At 39.4% G+C, this 22,506-nt stretch overlaps 2 protein-coding genes across 3 annotated transcripts in view; both read right to left on the reverse strand.

The window, feature by feature from the left end:
- stxbp1b (syntaxin binding protein 1b) overlaps positions 1 to 2,485 on the reverse strand; it is a 64,427-nt gene extending 61,942 nt beyond the window's left edge. Inside the window, exon 1 of one of the 2 annotated variants that reach the window (XM_088428440.1) lies at positions 2,320 to 2,485. In XM_088428440.1, coding sequence (XP_088284566.1) covers positions 2,320 to 2,356 — 37 coding nt within the window. In that variant the 5' untranslated portion in view covers positions 2,357 to 2,485. The remainder of the gene's footprint in view (positions 1 to 2,319) is intronic. The other variant, XM_088428363.1, reaches the window with a different exon arrangement.
- A 924-nt stretch (positions 2,486 to 3,409) lies between these two features.
- Positions 3,410 to 22,500, reverse strand: top3b (DNA topoisomerase III beta). The gene is made up of 8 exons (XM_088423035.1): positions 22,398 to 22,500; positions 22,111 to 22,284; positions 20,379 to 20,507; positions 15,798 to 15,947; positions 12,627 to 12,727; positions 9,414 to 9,615; positions 5,699 to 5,886; positions 3,410 to 4,669 (listed from the first exon to the last, which is right to left on the reverse strand). Exons 2-8 carry the CDS (start codon positions 22,268 to 22,270, stop codon positions 4,397 to 4,399), a joined length of 1,203 nt encoding a protein of 400 aa, XP_088279161.1. The 5' UTR covers positions 22,271 to 22,284; positions 22,398 to 22,500; the 3' UTR covers positions 3,410 to 4,396.
- Positions 22,501 to 22,506: the final 6 nt, after the last annotated feature.

The raw sequence follows: 22,506 nt of genomic DNA on the forward strand, positions 1-22,506 counted from the left end.
TTGTGGGTTTATTTTGAGGGGTTCTGTTTCTGCTTACGTTTATAGTTCCGGTTTCTGCCCCTGTCGCGTCTCCCTGCGTTAGTTTTGATTTAGTCCACCTGTCTGTTACCTGCGCCTCGTGTCCTCCAATCTGCTCCCTTTGCCTGTTGTCCCTGCCCAGCTGCCATGTGTTAGTTTGATTAGTTTGTGAATGTATTTAAGCCTAGTGTCTGTTACAGCCCGTGTCGGATCATTGTCTCTGTCGTGTCAGGTCATTGTCGTCTTGTAGTCCCGTCTCGTCTCGCCCATCAGTTTCGTGTATTCCTGCCAGCCTGCCCGTAGTGTTTGTTTTCCGTTTTTCCAGCTTGCCTGCGCCCTTAGTTTTTGCCGTCCTGTTTTTCCCGCTTTTTGTTCCCGTTCGTTGTATTAATAAACATGGATTTCATCAACCCCCTGTCCCGACGCTCCCCTGCTTTTGGGTCCTCCGCAACCACGCCGGCGTTCACACCCGCCGTGCACCCCCGTGACAAGTAGGGGGGTAGTTGTTTATTTCAAATCACTTTTTTTGCATTCTTGTGTAGTACATTCATACTTGCATATTTTCAGTTGAAACTGGATGTGTACAATCAGGAAGAATTAATGTATATGTGTTTGTATTTGTAATGTACTGTATACAGTATGTTTACTGGGGAGCAAACCTTGTTTTTCTCTTTGAACGTTTGTTCTGATTTTATTTACTGGTTTATTTTAATTTAGCATGGTAAATGTTTGTTATTGTAACAAATCCTACATTTTGTTTAAAATAAAACTTTTGAATGTTGAAAAAATGGCTATTTAGCATAAATATTTTAAAATTTCAGGATGTAATTTTGAGCTGTAATGCTAACAACATTATACTGTACCATGCACAGTATTATTGCACAAGTATATGCCGTCAGAATCTGATATCTCCTGTGCCAATTATCATTTCCTCCTCACAGACCAGCCACTTCAGCGTGAACAAACCATTCCAAACTATTCAATCTAGAAAATAATTCTGTACTTTATCTTTTTTTCCTTATATGGGTCCCTCAAGAGCTTCTTGGCCCCTGTGCGCTGCACCGGGCGCGCACCAGCAATATTTACGCTTCTGTAACTAGAATTTTTAAATATTCTTTGAAGAAGAGTATCTTTCCATCATAAAAATCTAAGTCATACATCTTATCAAAATATGTACTATTATGTATTAAATTGCACTCAACCAATCACTATTTAGGCAGCAATCGAACTTAAATAAACAAATAAACAAAAACTTAAAGAAACAAATAACACACAAGCGAAAAATAAACCCATTATGAATACTGTTTATGTTTTACAATTTTTTTTCAAAATGGAGGGATGGGCAAGAAATAGTGTCCCATTTTACATCACTGGGATTTAACAATCCAGTCTGTCCTCTACGTAGGGTAAACGTAATCCCTGCCTCTAATCTTTTTCAAATCCTCTTAGACCATACAACACTCACCATCGCTATTTCAGGGCGCTATGGTGTTATCTGGCAACGTCAAAGGAAAGCAACAGCCCTCAAAACCAGATAGACACACACTAAGCCTTTGAAATAAATGCACACATCCTTTGTACAAAACAAAATCCGCAATAGATGTATCACGGAACGTTCGTTTATTTATTTATACAATGATAAATACATCATTTTCAAAGTAGCTATTTACCCAAAATATTTGAACTACTTTAATTCTATAAATAAATGATGCTATAACTTTGTGTACTTGCATCAATAAAATTTTAAATAACATGTAAATTCAATTAAATCAAACGTGGCTCACTGGCGACCAGCCCAGGTTGAAGCTTGACTTTCGCAAGCGACAGTTCCCCGCAACCATGAACACGACATGTTGTAAAATGGATGGATGCACATTAAATAAATGGAAGTGCCCCGCATTAGTAATGAATAGGGTTTTTGAAGATTACCTCTTTTTAAAGCGACATAAATGCAGTTATCTTTTTCCAATTACAATTCCTCCCCTAAAAATTGTCAACATCTAAAGTGAAGGAGTCTTATTTATATTACTGAACGATATTCAAATTCACAAAGAACACATAATTTTACTTAAACGGAAAACAAAATGAGTTTTAAAAAATCTAGTTTGTTCAGAAACGCATTTCGACAGTTAAAGCATTTTAAGGCACATAAACATTTCGAAAAACGTGAACACGCACATCAAAATGGAAAATGTCACTTCAACATTTATATATCAATTGAAAGTATGATATTGACGTTTTTGCATGGTTCGTATTATCGTTGCTCTAATAACAGACAAATAACCACAAAACAATTCTTACTTTCTGCAACAAGAGATTTCAGTCCAAAAGGTACCATTGTTGACTTCTGTTGCACCTCCACCCCTCTGCCAGCCCAGGGTTTGAAAAAAAAGCGGTCTGAACTAAAATCATAGAGCTATAAACATAGAAAGTGTCTTCAGCTCTGATTCTTACGTTGACGTTGCAGCCTAATTGGATGTGACAAAGCAGAGCGACTGTGACGATGCCTCATTCATTTTGTGCTTCCGTTTTACTGTACAGTCAAAGCCAAATCTCATGGGATCAAGATTTTAAAAAATATTTTTGACTGTATTTGTCTATAATACCACTGTGCAATTTATAGTTTGTATCTTGTATGTGTATGTGAAATATTCCAAGCTCGTGTCTTGTACTAATTTTGTTTTATTTTAGGTTTTTATGTTGTTCGGTGTCCTGCCCGACTGCGATTCTTTGCTGTATCTTTTCAACTGCCCCTCGGTGACAGGGCAATTGTTATTGCTATCTTGTTGACAGAATTGGAGAATTAGTTTTGCAGCATCGAACACTTTTAAGTACTACACAGAAAAGTATGCCACCGTCATAATTAAGGGTAATTTTTAAATTGGCTTGAAGGCGGCCATATTACAATATGGACAGCATGTAAAATTTCAAATATTTATTTTTATTAAACGACCGGTACGACAACACTCCGGGCAAATCACATGGAAGTCCTATTACTGGATAGCCATTTCTAGAACAGACCCATCCCGTCATTTTCCACAGATAATCTGGGATCGGGGTCGTGGAGCAGACCCACAGGTTCCTAATGTGGTCCTTGGAAAAGTTGAGTTGAAAAGAAAATGTAAGACCACATTTTTTGGCCACTTTATTTTTGTATTTCATTTTTCCATTCAGTGTATTGTTTCATATACAATGGTTTTAATAAATGGAAAGAAAACCAGGAAACTGCAAAAAATTCAAATAAATTTACGAAAAATGCTATGCTGGGAAATATAGGGAATTAGGTTATTTTATGCATTATGTATTTTTAAATTTAAAATCCAATTGTTATATTGTGTCATGAATAACCTCGGAACCAGGATAAGCAATAAACCCCAACCAGACACACAAGTCAAAAGTCAATCAAAATGCTTTATTAAGCAAGGGTGCACACAAAGCGTGAAAACAAAACAAAGTCAAAAAGGCAAAGTACAATTTAAAACACAAAGTACCAAATAAAAGAGATGCAGAAGACCTGGCAGAATGAGCCCAACAGTAACGCGGAAGCGACGAGGGAGCGGAGTCGGCAGGAGAGCTACTAAAACAAAGCAGCAAAGTAAATTCAACAAGGAAGTCCAAAAACGAGCAAAGTACAAACCAAGGGAGTAGATGTGAAGGTAAACGCGAGCCGGGAACGCTGGAGAGATTTCTGAGCTGCATGAAGCGTGGCAAGGAAAAACTCAACAGTCACTCTCTTGTACCGGCCGGCTTATAAAGCCCTTGAATGCAATCGGACGCAAGTGTGTGTGGCTGATGACTCCGCCCCCGCGTGTCGGAAGGAGAACACTGCCTAAGCACAAAGAACAAAAAAATAGACAGGAACATGACAATTACTGCCAATAATCCCAATAAATTTTGGTTTGAAAAGTATACCTGAGAAAAGGCATCACTTTTAAGTCTCAACATGCCAACTCGGAGTCATTGACAGAGAGTGCTGCCAAGCTAATACGCTACAGCACCTGTGTCAAACTCATGGCCCGGGGGCCAAATCTGGCCCGCCACAGCATTTTATGTGGCCCATGAAATGCTGATTTGACTTTCACGTTTCTGGCTCAAATACCAAATTTGCAAGTTGTCTTCAACTTTTAAAACTTTTTTTGGGGGAAAAAAACAAGCATTTTTTTTGTTACCAAGCTCTCTTTTGAAAACATTTTATCGACTTGATTGATAATAAAACTTGGTAAATGTGATAAACACACTTGAACATTTTTTGACTTTAGTCATTGCGGCCCTCTGATAGAAACAATAACACAATGTGACCCATGCTAAAAATGAGTTTGACACCCCTACACTACAATGTGAAAACAAAACAAACAAACAAAAACCTACAAGTGATACACTATACAAAATATGCTGCTAATGCAGCCATTTTGTCTTTGGGCTTTTTTGGAGGACCACGCCGTCCTCTGCCTCGCCCTCGTCTTGCACTTCCACCACGATGCATGGGGTGCCTCATGGTAGCATGTTTAAGCTCAACAAGATCTTGGAAGACTGAATCACAGAAAACACAGCCAGTGTGTTGTGTCTCATCAGCAGGCAGAGGGGTGCGGGCTTTATTGAAGTCCACTGTGACCAGAAAGGCATCGCAGGCATTGCAATTCTCTTGAACCACCTGCGTGAATAAAAAATGCATCAGCATCATGGACTAACTGAATCGGTACCAGAGGTTAGAATCTCACACTTAAAGGGATCCTATCATGAAGTCTTTGAAACTAAGTTACAATGTTGATTTCTCACCCTAAACACCCTCAAATGTGTTATTTTCCTTCATTCATGCATTTCTAAACTATGTTTCATTTATCAGTTATGTTTTACTGTACAAATTGCTGAATGTGTGTCAACAGTAAATAATCAATTTGTGCTATTGTTATGAGAGGTATGCCAAAAACCAGCAGGCATCAATGGCGTGTTGCAAGGGCCAACTGCAAAATAGACACACCACATGGACAAAAATAGCCATGGTTAGTTTTTGTTTTGTTTTTTTTAAATTAAGCTGGCCGTTAGCAAGCTTGAGTCCTCATGACTCTTTTAATAGCTGTCACATCACAGGGCTACACAATCAAAACACCACCATGATATAAAAAAAATATCATATTCAATCGCTAATTATGGATGCTAATATACCACTAATGAATTATGTTGTTATTATATGACATGGCACAATTCTCTAGAGTTAATACCACACCGTTGTGGTGCATTCAAACATGGTCGGACATTTCAAACCTATACAGAGGGAAAAAAATTACTCAGTGCATGAATCAAAAATAACTGCAAATTTCTAACATGGGCTTCCAATCATCCTCTAAAAACTGACATCGAAAAGAATGACGGGGGTAAAATTAACTTACAATACCTAATAATCAAATAACTAGTCTTTCCATCCTAGTGGAGTCGGCAGGAGAGCCGTGAAATATAGCTATGTTTGTTAACTATAATTTTTATCAATTATTAATGGACCTGTGCAGGACACTGCTTGTGACTTAACAATGAAGTCAATAGGTTGCCGCATGGCATTGCACGGAAAAAAAATACATATATTTTTTTGTGTTGCGGTTTTGGGTCAAGTGTTTTTCATTTTCTGTTTTAGATTTGGACACATTTTATTTCAATGCGTCCTTAAATAGAACCAGTTAAGTATTACCTGGACTCTATGAGCATGTTCAAAGAAATTAACAACAACGTTGCAGCTATTACAAGCCATCTTCCATTTTGGCCCTGAGGTTGGATCCAATACCAAAACTCCACTGTCACATTCCACACACTGTCCAATACCCAAAGAGTTGAAAGAGTGCTGGCAGGAAGGATGGCTACATTCATTGCATCCTACATCTTGGAAATAGGGTACAAATACAGAAGACAACATTAATGAAAAACTAAAACAAATATATAATACAGCATCTAAAAAAAAATATAAAACCTGAAATATGAATATTTAAGCATGTAAGGGTAAACAATTTGCTTCCTTTGAAGCATGCAGTTGAATCAAAAAATACTATTAAAATTTTCCAATCTCTGGTTTTCTTTCAATTACAAAATGTTAAGTCCCCAATTTTGACGAACATTTTTGATTGTTGGCAAAAGTAGCAGGGGTTCACGTCAGGCATTTGTCAGCGTTGGTTTAAGGTCGCAACCATTTACCAAATGTCACGTGTTCTGCAAACATTTTAAGTTCAAGTTTAGTTTTGCTGTAGCAGGGACCCATGCTCAAAATTTCTTGGCGGCAAGAACAATATCATTTAATGTTTTTTCTTGTTTTAATGATTTAATACATAGTAATCTATAATCAATTAAAAAAAAGATTTTTGAACATATTCTAAATTTCCTTGCAAAAACTAAAGTACGGGAGTGAGGCAAATGTTTGGCGAACTTTTACAATCAAAAATGAAACACCTGCTACTTTCATCGTCACTCACAAACCTTGCGAACTAGGTGCTTTAACAAAACACAAAATACGACTTCTTTATGTCAACAACTAAGTAATTGTCATTTTCATTTGAACAAGTTTGTGAGAAGCTGTGGGTCCCATCCTTGAGCATGACACTTAACACTCAGTTATACATACAGTATATATATATATAAATAAATGTCAGAATTCTTTCTTTTGTCGCCACACCTGCACCAAAGGATAAATCAGTAGCAGCATTTCAGACACCCCTGAGAAGATGACTACGTAGTTACACACTATGAAGTTATTCACAAATAGTTGGAGAAGTTTGTAATCTTGCTCCCATATAAACACTGTTATACAGTATATATATATATATATATATATATATATATATATATATATATATATATATATATATATATATATATATATATATATATACAGTGGTACCTCGGTCCTCGAACGCCTCTATACTCGACCAAATCGGTGCTCGACCAAAAAAATCAAGTAGGTAATGCATCGGACCTCGATCAGATTTTCGGTTCTCGACTAGCCGAGCCTAGCCGAGCCGAGCCGAGCCGAGCCGAGCCGACCCGACCCGAACGCGCTCCTCGGCCCTTCTCGGCCAGCGGGTAAGCGCCAGTTCAACTCAGACCGCCAGCGAAGTAAGACGTTTGTTCGAGTATTTCTTCCCGGATTTAAACTTTTTCGTGTTGCTCTAGCCCTTAATAATGGGTCCAAAGAAAGACAGTGATAAGGGGAAGGCAAAGAGGAAAACAATGAGGACCACTATTGAACCGAAGAAGGAAATTATAGCAAAATATGAACGTGGTGTACCTCGCATCGCAGTTAGCTAGCGTCATCATGGAAGGAGTAACTCCCTCCCGTCCTCTCCACATCCATTCCTGTATGCCATCAACCACTCTCCAAAACGTAAGTAAATTATACAAAATGGTTTATAATGCTTTATTTATCTTTATATTTATCATGTACTGCTTGTGCACATTTACTTGTGCACACATACTTTCCATTATTTCTTATGGGAAAATTGCTTTCGGTGTTCGAACAAATCGGTGCTCGACCACCACCTCAGAACGGATTATGGTCGAGTACCGAGGTACCACTGTATATATATATATATATATATATATATATATATATATATATATATATGTATACACGTGGACAAAATTGTTGGTACCCCTCAGTTAAAGAAGGAAAAACCCACAATTATCACTTGAAACTTACAAAAGTAACAATAAATAAAAATTTATTGAAAATTAAATAATCAAAAGTGTTCTTTTCTTCGGGGAGACGACCAAGGAGGACACCACTGCTGAAAAAAAAATCATAAAAAAGCGAGACTGGAATTTGCAAAAATGCATGTTGACAAGCCAAAGCTTCTAGGAGAATGTCCTTTGGACAGATGAGACCAAACTGGAGCTTTTTAGTAAGGCACATCAACTCTATGTTCATAGACTCAAAAACCAAGCATACGAAGAAAAGAACACTGTCCCTACGGTGAAACATGGAGGAGGCTCAGTAATGTTTTGGGGCTGCTTTGCTGCATCTGCCACAGGGTGTCTTGAATGTGTGCAAGGTAAAATTAAATCTGTAGACTATCAAGGCCTTTCTGGAGAGAAATGTGCTGCCTGGTGTCAGAAAGCTTGGTCTCAGTCGCAGGTCATGGGTCTTCCAACAGGACAACGATCCAAAACACACAGCCAAAAACACCCAAGAATGGCTGAGAGAAAAGCGTTGGACTATTCTAAAGTGGCCTTCCATGAGCCCGGATCTGAATCCCATTGAACATCTGTGGAAGGAGCTGAAACATGCCATTTGGAGAAGACACCCATCAAACCTGAGACAACTGGAACAGTTTGCTCATGAGGAGTGGGCCAAAATACCTGTTGACAGCTGCAGAACGCTCATTGACAAATACAGAAATCGCTTAATTGCAGTGATTGCCTCAAAAGGTTGTGCAACAAAATATTAAGTTATGGGTACCATCATTTTTGTCCAGGCCTGTTTCATTAGTTTGTTTTTTTAAATAATTATGTTAATCAGCAATTCAAAAGTGATGGCTGATTTTGATTATTTAATTTTCAATTTTTTTTTATTTATTGTTACTTTTGTATGTTTCAAGTGATTTCAGTGAGAATTGTGGGTTTTTCCTTCTTTAACTGAGGGGTACCAACAATTTTGTCCACGTGTGTGTGTGTGTGTGTGTATATATATATATATATATATATATATATATATATATATATATATGTATGTATACAGGGTTTGGGGGGGGCAGATGCATGAGGGAATGACAAGACAAGCTGAGCTTTAAGAAAATTGTGTCAGGGGGTTGTGCTTCGGGCTGTGGGGAGAGTTAGCGGCTTCTCACCATGGTCTCAAACTTCTGTCCTCGAGGGTCGGTATTCTGCATATTTTCCTGTTGTCTTTCCCAAACACACCTGATTCAAATGATTAGCTTATTAGCAAGCTCTGCATGATTCTGAAAACGATCCGAATCATTTGAATCAGGTGTGTTTGAGAGAGGGTGAAAAAACATGCAGGACACCGGCCCTCTGGGACTGGAGTTTGACACCTGTGTTCTAATGCATTGCGTGTTGTGTGCTGTTAAAGAAAATAAAGCTTGTGCCCAGAAAGAGACAAATGCCTGTTCAGCATCCCTACTGGTGTTAGGAAATCAATGAGCATGGGAAAGAATGCGTATTATTCAACACATTAAATATACTTTGTGCACAAGGAGTTTGGTGAATTCACTTATTGCGGGGTTTTTAACCCCATTAACCACGAAAAACGAGGGATCCCCGTATGTCTTTAGTTCTCAATCGTAAATTACCAACAAGATATAACAGTAATTTCACAAACACTGATCACTTAAAATAAAGTCAGGCATCGGCATGATATCTGATATTGGTACATGCTCATCCCTAATATTACGTATTCTTACTTTTTTTCATGTCCCTGAAAGGTGGGTGGCTAAAGCAGTAGGGGCACAGGGGGTAACTTTTGCCTCGCATGCCAGAGGTCCACAGCACTAGCTCAAAGTCATCCAGTGGACAGCGAAGCTCCTTGTATAGCTTGATGGCTCCATTCTGGGGTAGACTATGTGTCTCATCACAGTGGGAGCAATGGAGTCGACTGGGTTTGGCCTGCAAACATGCCAACATATTTCAGAGAAATGTCTACTGGTTACACTTGTAACAGTGTTCTTTTATGTTAGAATGATCATATTAAAACCACATTTTAGGGATGTTTTTTTAGGCATGTTGACTGTATTCAAACCACATTTCAGGGATGGTTGGACATGGTCCTAATTCAGGGAGGGGCATCGAGATTAGAGCCCTGAGACTGGGAGTTGGGGGCATCTCTGCGTTGCAACCTCGGTCAAAGCTCATCAACGGAAGTGATTTTATATTGTGCAATTATATACATATTATAGATCCTGCGTGGTTTGCATATTCTCCTGAGCCTACGTAAGTTTTCTCCGGGGACTCGGCTTCCTCCCACTCTCCAATACCATTTATGACAAGTACTGTACTGTATATTGGACACTCTAGATCAGTGGTTCTTAACCTGGGTTTGATCGAACCCTAGGGGTTCGGTGAGTCGGTCTCAGGGGTTCGGTGGAGCCTCTGCCGCAGAGGTCCACCTCTCAGTCTAGTCTACAGTTAGTGGGCACAGTCATTGAAAGCGTCCTGCTTTGAGATTTCCTACCAGTCCGCTTTGAGGTCGCTGGTTTATGCTTCAGAGAGAGACCTCCCTATTAGACCGCTTGGAGAGGTCTGTATATGTGTTTGAGTGAGACTCCCTACCAGTCTGCTTTGAGAGCACTGGATAAGCGAGTGAGACCTTCTTCTCAGTCAGGACCACACACCGGAATTAGCCAGTTATTTCCAGAGCGTCAATCCAGGCAAATAAGCTCCCACGGCGGGCAATCTAAAGGGTCGATCGCAGTACGGACTCACAACGTGGTGGCGGGGAACTGGTACTTTTACCCACTGTGTTGGTTTTCTTATTTGAACAAGGTGATATTAATGCACAATTCATTTTGTGCACCAGTAAAATAAAATCCTATTTTATTTTTTACTCAAGAAGGGTTCGGTGAATGAGCATATGAAACTGGTGGGGTTCAGTGACTCCAAGGTAAAGAACCACTGCTCTAGATTTTCCATTAGGTATGATTGGGGGCATGAATGATTGTTTGTGCATCTGTGCCTTGCGATTGGCTGGCAACCAGTTCAGAGTGTTGCCTGCCTACTGCTCATAAACAGCTCGGATAAGCACCAGCAAGCCTGCGACCCTAGTGAGGATAAGCAGCTGTTTAAAAAAAAAAAAAAAAGAATAGATTTTTAAAACTCCTCCTCAATAAAATTGTTTCTATACTTGAAGGAATATCATGGACTACTGAATGACAATTTTATGGAAACAATAGCAGCAGTGTCCCTTTCACTTTACTTGGTGTCTTCAAAAAAGAGCATCCTGTAGGCACTGACCATGAAAACTTCTACCAAATTATGTTTCTCAAAAAAGAAACTAATTCACATTGAAAAACATTCACATTAACACTCATCAATTTAAGATGTTTCATTTGTTATGTAAATAAATGACCGTGACTTGGTTCCATTTTTTATGTCATTCTCTGCTTTTAAGGTACTTGACAGTGAATAGAAATTCATTCCGGATATGTCACAGTGGACGTCACTCTATGACAACTAATTATACTATGAAATCAGCCTCAAGTGGCACAAACTAATCTTCAACCTAGCCAAGGACACAAATTGAGTCATTTTTATTTTAAACCCACATGAACAATTGATGGTGAATCATGCCACATTTGATTCCACAAGATTCCTATACAGCTATGGAAAAGCACTTTTTTTTTTTTTTAATTTGATTACATTACATGAAACATTTCTGAGTCTGTAATAGTATTAAGACTAAACAGAAAAATATTTGGAAAAATATTCATGTTGCCTCTGCTGGGAGAGAGAAAGAGAGATTGATTTTCCACACAGTCAACAAAATGATTTTGTCGTGCAGGGTAAATACACAGCCTCCCAAACGCATTTATCCCAAACATACAAGCACACACATCCCCGTGGAGAGCGCGCTACCAGGAAACGTCATGCAAACACAACATGCATACGACTCTCATGTTGTGTTTGTGTGCTTCTGGAAATTTAGGAATGCGATAGAATATACGATACAGTATATACTTATCTGGCAGGCTATCGGTGTAATGAGGGTAAAAGGGGTGGAGTGTCCTCTCCAGGTCGGGGATGAGGGATGTATCTTATATATTTAGTATTCTACCCACTGAAGTGTAAAAACTCCAAATTTGGTTATACATTCAAGAATGTAAAAAGGTGTACCCAAAAAGAATCCATGTTCATAAAAATGCAAATGTTTTGACTTTAAAGCGCTCTAAAGAGCTCTATTATTTAAATGGACTTGGTAAATGGATTTCCACTTATATAGCGCTTTTCTACCTTGGGTACTCAAAGCGCTTTACACTAGCTAGTCATTTACCTACTGATGACGCAGCATCAGGAGCAATTGGGGGTTCAGTGTCTTGCTCAAGGACACTTCGATATGGTCTTGATGGTCGGGAGATCGAACCCACAGCCTCTCAGCCGGGAGACGACCACTCTACCACCAAGCCATGCCGCCCTCAAGTGAATGCCGTGAATATTTAAAGGTAAATAAGTAAATAAGGGTGGCACGGTGGAAGACTGGATAGTGTGTTTGCCTCACAATGCTGGGGTTCAGAGTTTGCTTCTGGCTCTGGTCTTCCAGTGTGGAGGTTTCATGTTCTCCCCGTGCCTGTGTGGGCTTTCTGCGGATACTCCGGTTTGCTCCCATATTCCCAAAAACATGCATGTAAGATATTGGATACTCTGTAATGCCCTTAAGTGGGTTTGAAAGTGTGAATAGTTGTTTGTGTATGGGTGCCCGGCAATTGACTAGCAGCCAAATCAGGGTGTACCCCGCTTACAGCCCGAGGACAGCTGGGAATAAGCCGCAGCACACCCAAACCGTCATGAGGACAAGTGGTTGAGAAAATGGATGGATAAAGAATAAAAAATAAAAAAAAATCGATTGATCCGTTTTTTTGTTTTTTTTTTATTTACTTGATAGCACAGTTCCAATAGTTGCTTACCTGGATAAATTTCATGAATCGCCGACACTTGCCACAGCGAGACATTGGCTTTCCTGCATCAGCAATAGGTGAAAACGAGACTTCCATCAATTCATCCATACCTGCAAATGAGAACTCTATTTCATATCGGTAATAGCAGGGGGTGAAAATATGCAGAAACAAACGAACTGCTATCAATTCCCTGTGTTTGTTTGACCTAAAAAAATAATATGCGTATAAGGCTGCCTATAATAATTTCAGATAATGGAACAAATGGACCCTCCATTTGTTCCATTATTTTTGGTTTGTCTTGTCGATCTTGTCCAGAGAAGATGTTGACGACATCTACATTACTGAATTTTTTATCACAAAGATCCTCCTTATTGAAGTTGCTGAATTTCTGTTGTATCGAAAAATTGACCAGATGAGTGCCGCCTTTTTTTAAGACATTGGGCGAGTAATCAATGCTCAGATTCATGCTGCGAATCATCGAGTTAGATCCTTGCCTCAGTTTCTTGTGAGATATTAAAAGCTAGCATGGCTGAATGCGTAGTTAGCAGGCAATGTTGGCTTAACCCAGTGATTCTCAAATAGTGGGGTGGGCCCCCCTGAGGGGGCCCGAGGTGTTGCCCGGGGGGGGGGGGGGGGGGGGGGGGGGGGGGGGGGGGCATGGATGATCCCAGGAAAAAGGCTTTGTTTTTGTCATGTGGAATGTAATTGCAATAAAGTAATAATTTTCATCATTTTCTTCATGTTTCAGGCACTTTGGTGCACTGGCTTCTTTTTTTCAGTTTTAGAATAAGCTGTAACTCGTATAAACGCGATAAAAATATTTTTTGTTACTTTTTTTGTTATTAATGTTAAAAAGGATACATGGGTAGGTATACTTAATTGTCATCAATAATAATCTTATTTATAGTAAGTGCATCGACGGGGGGGGCAAAAACTTTTCTAGGGGGGGCCTGCCAAAATATAGTTTAAACGAAATATAAAGAAACACTGGCTTAACCTTATGTGAACATTCTCTCCCACTCCACTCCTGCACTACGCTGATTAAAGTAATGATCATTTATACAGCAGTCTTTGCATTCACAAAATTACACTTTTTTGAATCACAATCATGATTGCAAATGCAAATAATGCTTCAACACTAGTTCGAAATGGCCCGGTTCAGGTGACCTGTAGCTCAGGTGGCCTGACCAGAAGACATGTGGTGGCCACGTGGTTATCTTATATTGATTGATGGATCTTATATTGATTGATGGAAAGCCCACATTGATTAGATATTTGTAGTTATTAACATTTAATGCACTGATGAACATCTGTCTGAGTTCGAAAAGTATGTCTGCATTGCCTAACAGTTTCTTTGCATCCTTAATGAGCGGTTTGAATATTATACTCGACAAAAATATAAACATGTTGCGTTTAAATTTTTGCTGCGGTATTTTTTAAATTGGTGGTGTACTGATGTTTGTAACTTTGGGATGTGAAAATATGAATGGTTGTGAGGACTCAAGCTAGGCACTCATCAACCAGAGCTACGAAGGCCAACTTCAAGGCCATTTAGGGCTTTGAAGGTGATCAGTTGTATTTTAAAGTTCATTCTAAAGCAGTGTCGTGTCCTGCATGTTTTCCAGTTTTCTCTCTCACACACCTGACTCAAATTATTAGGAAGATTTTCAAGTTCCAGCAGAGCTTATTGATAAGCTAATGGTTTAAATCAGGTGTGTTGGGAAGAGAAAACTGGAAAACATACAGGACACCGGGTCTCAGGAGCCAGAATTGCCCACACCTGTTCTAAAGGGACTGGGTAACCAGTGCAGAGATGCCAACACTGGAGTGATGTGTGAAAGTCTCTTGGTGCGAGTGAGGAGACGAGCAGTTGCATTTTGAACCAGCTGAAGCCCACTGGTCAAGGCCAATGAGCAAGGAGTTACAGTAATCTAGCCTTGATGAAATGAAGCACTGAATAACACGCTCCAAATCTGCCTGTGTTAGATAGCAAGGCGCCTCAGCTGGAAGAAACTGGTTTTGACAACAGAGCTGATATGTTTATCCAATTTGAAATCACTGTCCAGCAGGACACCAGGGTTTCTAATAGTTGCACATGTTTTGATCCTAAGGGGACCCAGTATCCAGTATTGGTTATTGTAGCCTGGGTTGACATGGCCGAAAGCAATGACTTCTGTCTTACTGTCTTTGAGGTGGAGGCAATTGGCCTTCATTCGGGCTTTGAGGTCACTCAAGAAGTCAAGTAAAGACTGTATCGAGCATCGTGGAGGTTCTTAAGGCAGAAAAAGTTGTACATCATCCGCAAAACAGTGGAAGGAAATGTTGTGCTTGGAGAAAATAAATCCAAGAGGTGAGATGTACAGGAGGAAAAGGATGGGGCCGAGAATAGAACCTTGGGGTATTCCGCAAGTAAGAGGGGCTGGGGGGAGAGAAGGATCTGTGTGACAGGTAGGACTTGAACCAAGTAGAGCAGTGCCTGTGATGTCAACATGGTATTTGAGCCTTGATAGCAGGATTGCAGTCACAATTGACTTAAAGCATTTCATAGGCATTTGTTATGAGATTGGTTCAAAATATTTATGACTGTGTTAGTTATGACTTGTGTGTGTGTGTATTTTTTTAAGTAAATCTACTAAATACGATACGTGAAGGGATTTTTAATTTTCACTCTGCTTTATATTTGGCGGATGCATGATGGCAGACTGGTTAGCACGTCCGCCTCACATACGGGGTCATAAATTTGCTTCTGCCTTCCTGTGGCGTTTGCATGATCTCCCCATGCTTGTGTGAGTTTTCTCCAAGTGCTCCCCTTTCCTCTCGCATTCCAAAAACATGCTTGGTATATTGGACACTCTTAAAATGTCCTTAGGTGTTTGTAAGTGTGAATGGCTGATTGTCCCAGTATGCCCTACTGGGTGGCAACCAGTTCAGGGTGTATCTACTGCCCAAGACACCTGGGATAGGCTTCACCATGACTTAAGGGAAAAAAAAAGCATGAACAACGGGTGAATGAAACTTTTCATGTTAATTACAACGCGTGTAAGTCAAATATGTTTGACAGCATTATGATGGTGCTGCTCATCTGAAGTTGCCAGAATAACAATAAATTCAGCAGATAATTTCTTGGACAAGCCTGTGTCTTGTGTTTTTAGTCCACACTCCAAATTGTTGCAAACTTACCACTGATGGAATCCACAAAATAGTGAAACTTCCTTTTGAAGATATCTAACGCATGCTGGAGTACTTGCTGGAAGTGGGCTTTCCCGAGTGCAATTAGATTGAGTTGCTTTTCAACAGCACTGCGAATAGTTGGTAGTACCAGTTCTGCATCTATAAACGAGACACATTAGCATGAGTCGAATAGTTAAAAAACATAGTTTAAAATTGGTAAATGAACAAAAACATCCAACTAATGCACATTTCAAGCCTATCATAATCATTAAGGGTCAGTGTGCAGAGATATTTTATGATGATGAACAATCATACAACACTACAGTAACTACAGTTAAGTACTGAAGACCAGAGGTACGTGTTTGCTAACCTTTTTTTATTTTCATGTGTCATATGGACACATTTTCTCACTATGAACTCAGCTGTGATTATTCTTACGTCATCACACCATGTACATTGATTGTTATCTTTGTAGTAATTTTGTGGCGTACCAGAGTAATTATGACAAAAAAAGTTACATGCATTATAATCAAATTTCATGTGGCTAATATAGGGGTAACTGTACAACTTACAATTTATTCCTGAATTGCCGAGGTTTGCTGGCTTGGCTCTTGGCGGACACATTTTTGCCCATCTCCTTCCAAACTTTATCTCCTGGCTTTGGTGCACTTTGTATCCGTTCTGTCTTTTGTTCTATCTTTCATTCATCATTGAAGCCTCTAGCAGAATTTTTTGTCCTTTAATTCCAACCATGGAATTGATCAGCTGTGCTCTCTACTCAATAGACAACATTTTCTCGAGGAGAAGGGCAATCAGCCACCAGATATACCATGGATCCATGGTGGAGGTGGAGGATGGTTTGACTGTTGATCGTGTTTATAGAGGATGTGGAAGACATCTACATTATTGGATTTTTAACAACAGACATCCTTCTCATTGGGTTTTGCGGATTTATGATGTATCACAAAATTGTCGGTCACAGCTGGATTGGACAGAAGGCTGCTGGTCTACTCCAAAGGCGTTGGGCGAGCGATCAAAACTCAAGACTCACGCTACGAGTGATCTGAACTGCAAACTGGATGCGGTTCTTGAATTCTCAAGCAAAATGGTTGTCATCATGGAGAAGTTGGAGGCTTGCATTGATTGCTAATTTGGTTAATAGAAGCCCAATCAGAGACTCATGCTATGGACTCAAGGTCAATCACACTTTATCAGCCTGCTCCCAAAACAACCAGTATCTGCACTCTCTTTCCTGGAGGACAAAAAGTTCTCGAGATACGAAAACCTTTCCTCTCCCTCCTATCAGGTGGCGTTAAGACTGTTGGTACGACTGGACTGACAGATGGACTGGCGCAAAACTTGTTCATCCTATCAGTTGTCCTAATTTTTGGGGTGGGGCTAAAATGGGGATGAGATGATGCAACCAAGAAACAGCATACGTCACCACTACCCCAAATTTATGGGCCCTCATTTCATCTGAGCCAATTCAACGCAATTGCCACTTCCTTTTTCATAACTTGGCCCATTTCTGCCACTACAATGTGTGGTTAACCATCAAGTTATGCTCTCATATTGGGGAAAAAAGCATACTACCTTAAAGCAGTGCTTCTCAATTATATCTTGCCAAGCCCCCCCAAGGAAAGAGAAAACTTTTCACTCTCTGCTCTCACTTGACGTGGGAGCGGGGACATTATAAATAATATCTATAAAAATGGTATAAGTACAGTCAGCCCCCGGCTTACGAGCACCCTGATTTGCGAACAATTCGCCTTACGAGCGTGGATCAGGGAGATTTTTGTCCTCCGCTTACGAGCAAACCTCTCGTCTTGCGAGCATTCCGACAAACCAGCCATTGAGTATGTAGAAACGTTCTCGCCTTACTGCGTCAACATATTCAGCAGTTACGTCATCTTCAATCATTAACAGATACTTATGGCGGTAACGTGAACGCTATTGGTCTTACAATCTCACACTGACTGTCTCACTCACGGTGTCTAAATATATTACTATTTAAGTGTAGTGTTTGTACAGCTAAAGGGAAAAACAGCTGACATGAAATTAAATGTGCCGATTGCAGGACAAAGAATTGTCATTGGTTTAAATGTGTGTTTTTTTTTAATTAATTGTCAATACATTCCAACCGTTTAAAAAAAAGTGCGAATAATTATCAGTCAGTCAAGGAGACGCCAATATGCTATTGGTCGATTAAGGTCACCCGGTCTCACTCACGGAGATGACCTCTTTTCATTCTGTGAAGCCCTTTGAGACTTCGGTGATTTAGGGCTATATAAATAAAATTTGATTGATTGATTGATTGATTGATGCTATTGGCCGGCGTCACACGTCAATCACAGAAATGCCGATATGCTATTGGCCGAACGCCTTTATCTAGCTTGATGGGACAGGATGGAAGGAAGTAGACAAAATGAGTGAAAAACGGAATGTTTTGAAGACTTTGCAAACTTTATCTGTTAGACATAGCTTCTAAAATTACTAGCAGCGGTAAAGGAAGAAATAAGAGGATGATGTTTTAGTATCTCCGTGATTTGCACCATGACTGAAAAAGTTACTGTAACACTGTAAGACCAATAGCCTATATGCGTTGCCGTATTAACTCAAGAGGTTAATCTCTGCACCCTGTTATAGCTGGTATTACAGTGCCATATAATGGTTGCTTGACAAAACTGCATGTCATGTTAGTCGGCGACCTCCCGACATGCTTTGGGACAGCGCCATTCTTGCAATACTGTGAGTTGTAACCAAAGGTGAACTGACGCTCGAACAAGCCATAAGTGTGGTGCCTAGTAAATACAACACACACAACCTCCCCTCCGCCTCCACCCAGCTCAATTCACGTCGGGAAAAACAGCTGACATGAAATTAAGTGTGCCGATTGCAGGACAAAAAATCGTCACAGGTTTAAATGTGTTTTAATCAATAAGATGTCAATACATTCCAACCGTTTAAAAAAAAAGTGCGAATAATTATCAGTCAGTCAAGGAGACGCCAATATGCTATTGGTCGATTAAGGTCACCCGGTCTCACTCACGGAGATGCTATTGGCCGGCGTCACACGTCAATCACAGAAGTGCCGATATGCTATTGGCCGAACGCCTTTATCTAGCTTGATGGCACAGCTGGTTGGGATGGAAGGAAGTAGAGAAAACCCTGACTGAAAAAGTTACTTTGACACTGTAAGACCAATAGCATATCTGATTTACCGTATTGACTTCGAGCATTCATCTCTGCTCATCTCTGCTTATCTCAGCACAAGTCACGTCTTTCCAAAGGTAAAAGTCATTTTTCCTTTGTATTTGTTATTTAATGCAACTGTACAGTAGATTATGTCACTTAATATTAAAATATGTATACAGCGTGATGATTTTACCTAAGGCTTCTGCGCGCGTTGCACGCATTCACGAATTAACATGGGTCTGGATTGCCCGCTATACGAGCAATTCGAGATACGAGCGTAGCCGCTGAACGGATTAAGTTCGTAACCCGGGGGCCCACTGTATACCTAAAACTGTATCCTTTTTATCATTACAAAAGAAAAAAAAGCAATAAAAATTTAACAACTGTTCATTATTTTTTTACAGCGTTTATACAGGTTACAGCTTAGTCTATAACTGAAAAAAACTAACGTGCCTGAAACATTAAAAAAAAAAAAAAAAAAAAGGGACATACTTATTTTATTGCAATTACACTTCACAAGACAAAAACAAAGCCTTTTCCCTGGGGTCATCCGCGCCCCCGCTGGCATCATCCCCGGGGGGGGGGGGGGGGGGGGGGGCACACCCCACTACTTGAGAAGCACTGCCTTAAAGGGAGTTTGTGTAATTTTCTGCATGTGCTTTTGGGAGCTTTAGATGCATTACAGTAAATGCAGCAATAAACACTCCTACAACAGACTACAACAGGCTACAACAGACATGGCGGCCTCCGGAGGAGTGCCACTGTGCTCACCCCCCCATGCAAGATAATCTAATGATTACTAGACCTACGATTACATTTAAAACATACTGCTGGTCGTTAAGAACACATTTATTTGCATGTTTTTGAAATGTATAATAATTCATTCTTGTTTAATGAAAAACGGTCTAAATCTTACACAGTCACTTTAAGTGCTGGGTGTTTCGTGTTATTTGTAAAACAAAGTCTCTACTATGGACATACATGAATGACACACGTATCAACAATTTTTTAGGAAGATTGCTTCCATTAGCTACACAGCTGGGACAACCACAAACAGGGTTGTCTTGCTTTGTCTCATCCTGTTGGATTGTCTTGTCATACGCTGCTACTTATGTCTTGTCTTGGGGTACTCTTGCCATATCTGGTTTTTGTTTTTAGTTTAGCAACACTAGGCAAAGTAGCCCTTACTATTGTTAAGAATCTAGTTTTAGGATTGTCTTGTTTAGCGCACCTGCACTTTGTTATTGTACATGTAAAACTCAGAGGATAGTGAGAAACACAATTTTGATTCCTTTGTATGTTAAGTACATGTGAAGACTGACAAAATTGACTTTGAAGATTTGCTATGATGTACAAATGCTCTACAAATGTTCTACATAATATGAGAATAAATACCTATCTTGTGGTAGCCATGTACAAGAACAATGCCCAGGTTGGTAGGCTTCAACTTGCGACCATTCTCTACTGTCACATAGTTCCTTTGACAGATGTTGTTTATGTGGACAGGGATGCTGGCATCAGTACCTGTAGAGGCAAAAAAAAAAAAGTTAAAAGTGAGTTTGGAAGTTGCATTATCTCACTGCCTTCTTCTCATCTCATCCCTAGGAAAAATGTAAAGAGAATGTGCACAATGCAGCATAAAAGTGCAATATAGCTGGGACTTGTAACCTCAGGCTTATCCAAATTATTGACCTATAGTGCATTATTGATTATCAATGTTCCTAATTTTTATACTAATTTAAAGGCATTGCAGGCCCTGACATTGGTGCTAAGCTGGCAGCTTGTAATCAGTGAGAGAATGACACAAACTCATAAACGTCACAGACTATCTGTACTCCCCACATCATGGCACAAAGGCACTTACAATGCACCGTCTGCTGTCAATGTCCTGCTCCACTGACAGATTGAGATTGTTCATCCCCCATGCTGTACGTCAGGAGTCACCAACAATCCAGCATTTTTTCAGTGTGACCCAGGTCCGCTGCACCTGATTCAAATGATCATGATTGTAATCGTGCTACGACAGAACTTCCTGATGAGCTCATCATTTGAATCAGGTGCAGTGGAGGAGAGTTACACTGAAAATTGCTGGATAGGTGCCCTCAAGGACCGGAGTTGGTGACCCCTGCTGTGGACAATGAACAACCTGTCCCTTTAACAATGAGCAATTACAACTGTCACTTTCAATCTAGTACTTTTGCTGATGGCCACTATATGGTTTATATTTTTTTCTTGCTTTATTATTTCGATTTTATATGCACAGTGTATTGTATTATCTGGATGTTGCTGGAGATGCAAATTTCTTCATGTGAGATCAAGAATCTATCATCTGTAGCTATCTACATTCATCCAGTCAGTCAGGATGCAGGATATGACTACAAAGCACTTGAGACAGGAAGGAATTGAGACCAGTAACTTAACTAAAACAGAGATAACAGTACAGTTCCTGTATAAGGTTTAATAATTTAAGACTTAAGTAAATACGTGGACTGCAGTAGGTCGACGTCCTAGAAGTGCCCACAGCATGTGCATTTACAGTTAACTCTGTTGTCTGTCTTTCCGCAAAAGGGCATGAAAGATTAAGTGTGAATTTGCCAGGGAACTTCCTGAATGAATTAACTTTGTAAGTTGAGGTACCACTGGACGGGCGTGTGTGTGTGTATACATTATACAGTATATATATATATATATATATATATATATATATATATATATATATATATATATATATATATATATATATATATATACATACATACATACATACATACATACCTACCTACCTACCTACCTACCTACCTACCTACCTACCTACCTACCTATATATATATATATATATATATATATATATATATATATATATATATATATATATATATATACATATATATATATACAAACAAATATGTATATATATATATATATATATATATATATATATATATATATATATATATATATATATATATATATATATATATATATATATATATACAAACATATATATATATATATATACAATCCTGCAACAAGTTTTATTCATCAGGCAACGCAACAAACCACAACAAAGCTTGTTATTTGTAAAGCCATCATCAAACACATATTGGAAATCATTTATGCCAAGTACCAATGCCATGTTTCTCCATAAGAGTGATGAGTTCAGCCTCAGTCAAGAAGTCGGGAGGGCAAGTCTGCTTTTCCATTAACTTGATCTCATCTACTGTGAAAATATCTCCACTTTCACAAACAGGTAGGGCTTCTTCAAGAGGGATGCCCTGCCATGGCATCAGAGCTGTGTAGCCTTGGAATGAAACAATTTTGTTATTAGACTAAATAAACCCAAATACCAAGTGTTGTACACAAAAGTCAAGCTGTCATAGGTGAAATCAACTGTGGACTGAATTAACCATTTACCTGATGAGATCAGGGTTTTTCCACTACATGAGAAAGTTTCAGTTCCAATATTGAAAATAATGGTTGTCTGCAGGTACTTGCAGTCCTGACTGATGGTGGCAATGAAATG

This window comes from Hippichthys cyanospilos, chromosome 1 (assembly GCF_059441005.1).
Source record: "Hippichthys cyanospilos isolate Australia breed blue-spotted pipefish chromosome 1, RoL_Hcya_1.0, whole genome shotgun sequence".
Taxonomy (NCBI): domain Eukaryota; kingdom Metazoa; phylum Chordata; class Actinopteri; order Syngnathiformes; family Syngnathidae; genus Hippichthys; species Hippichthys cyanospilos.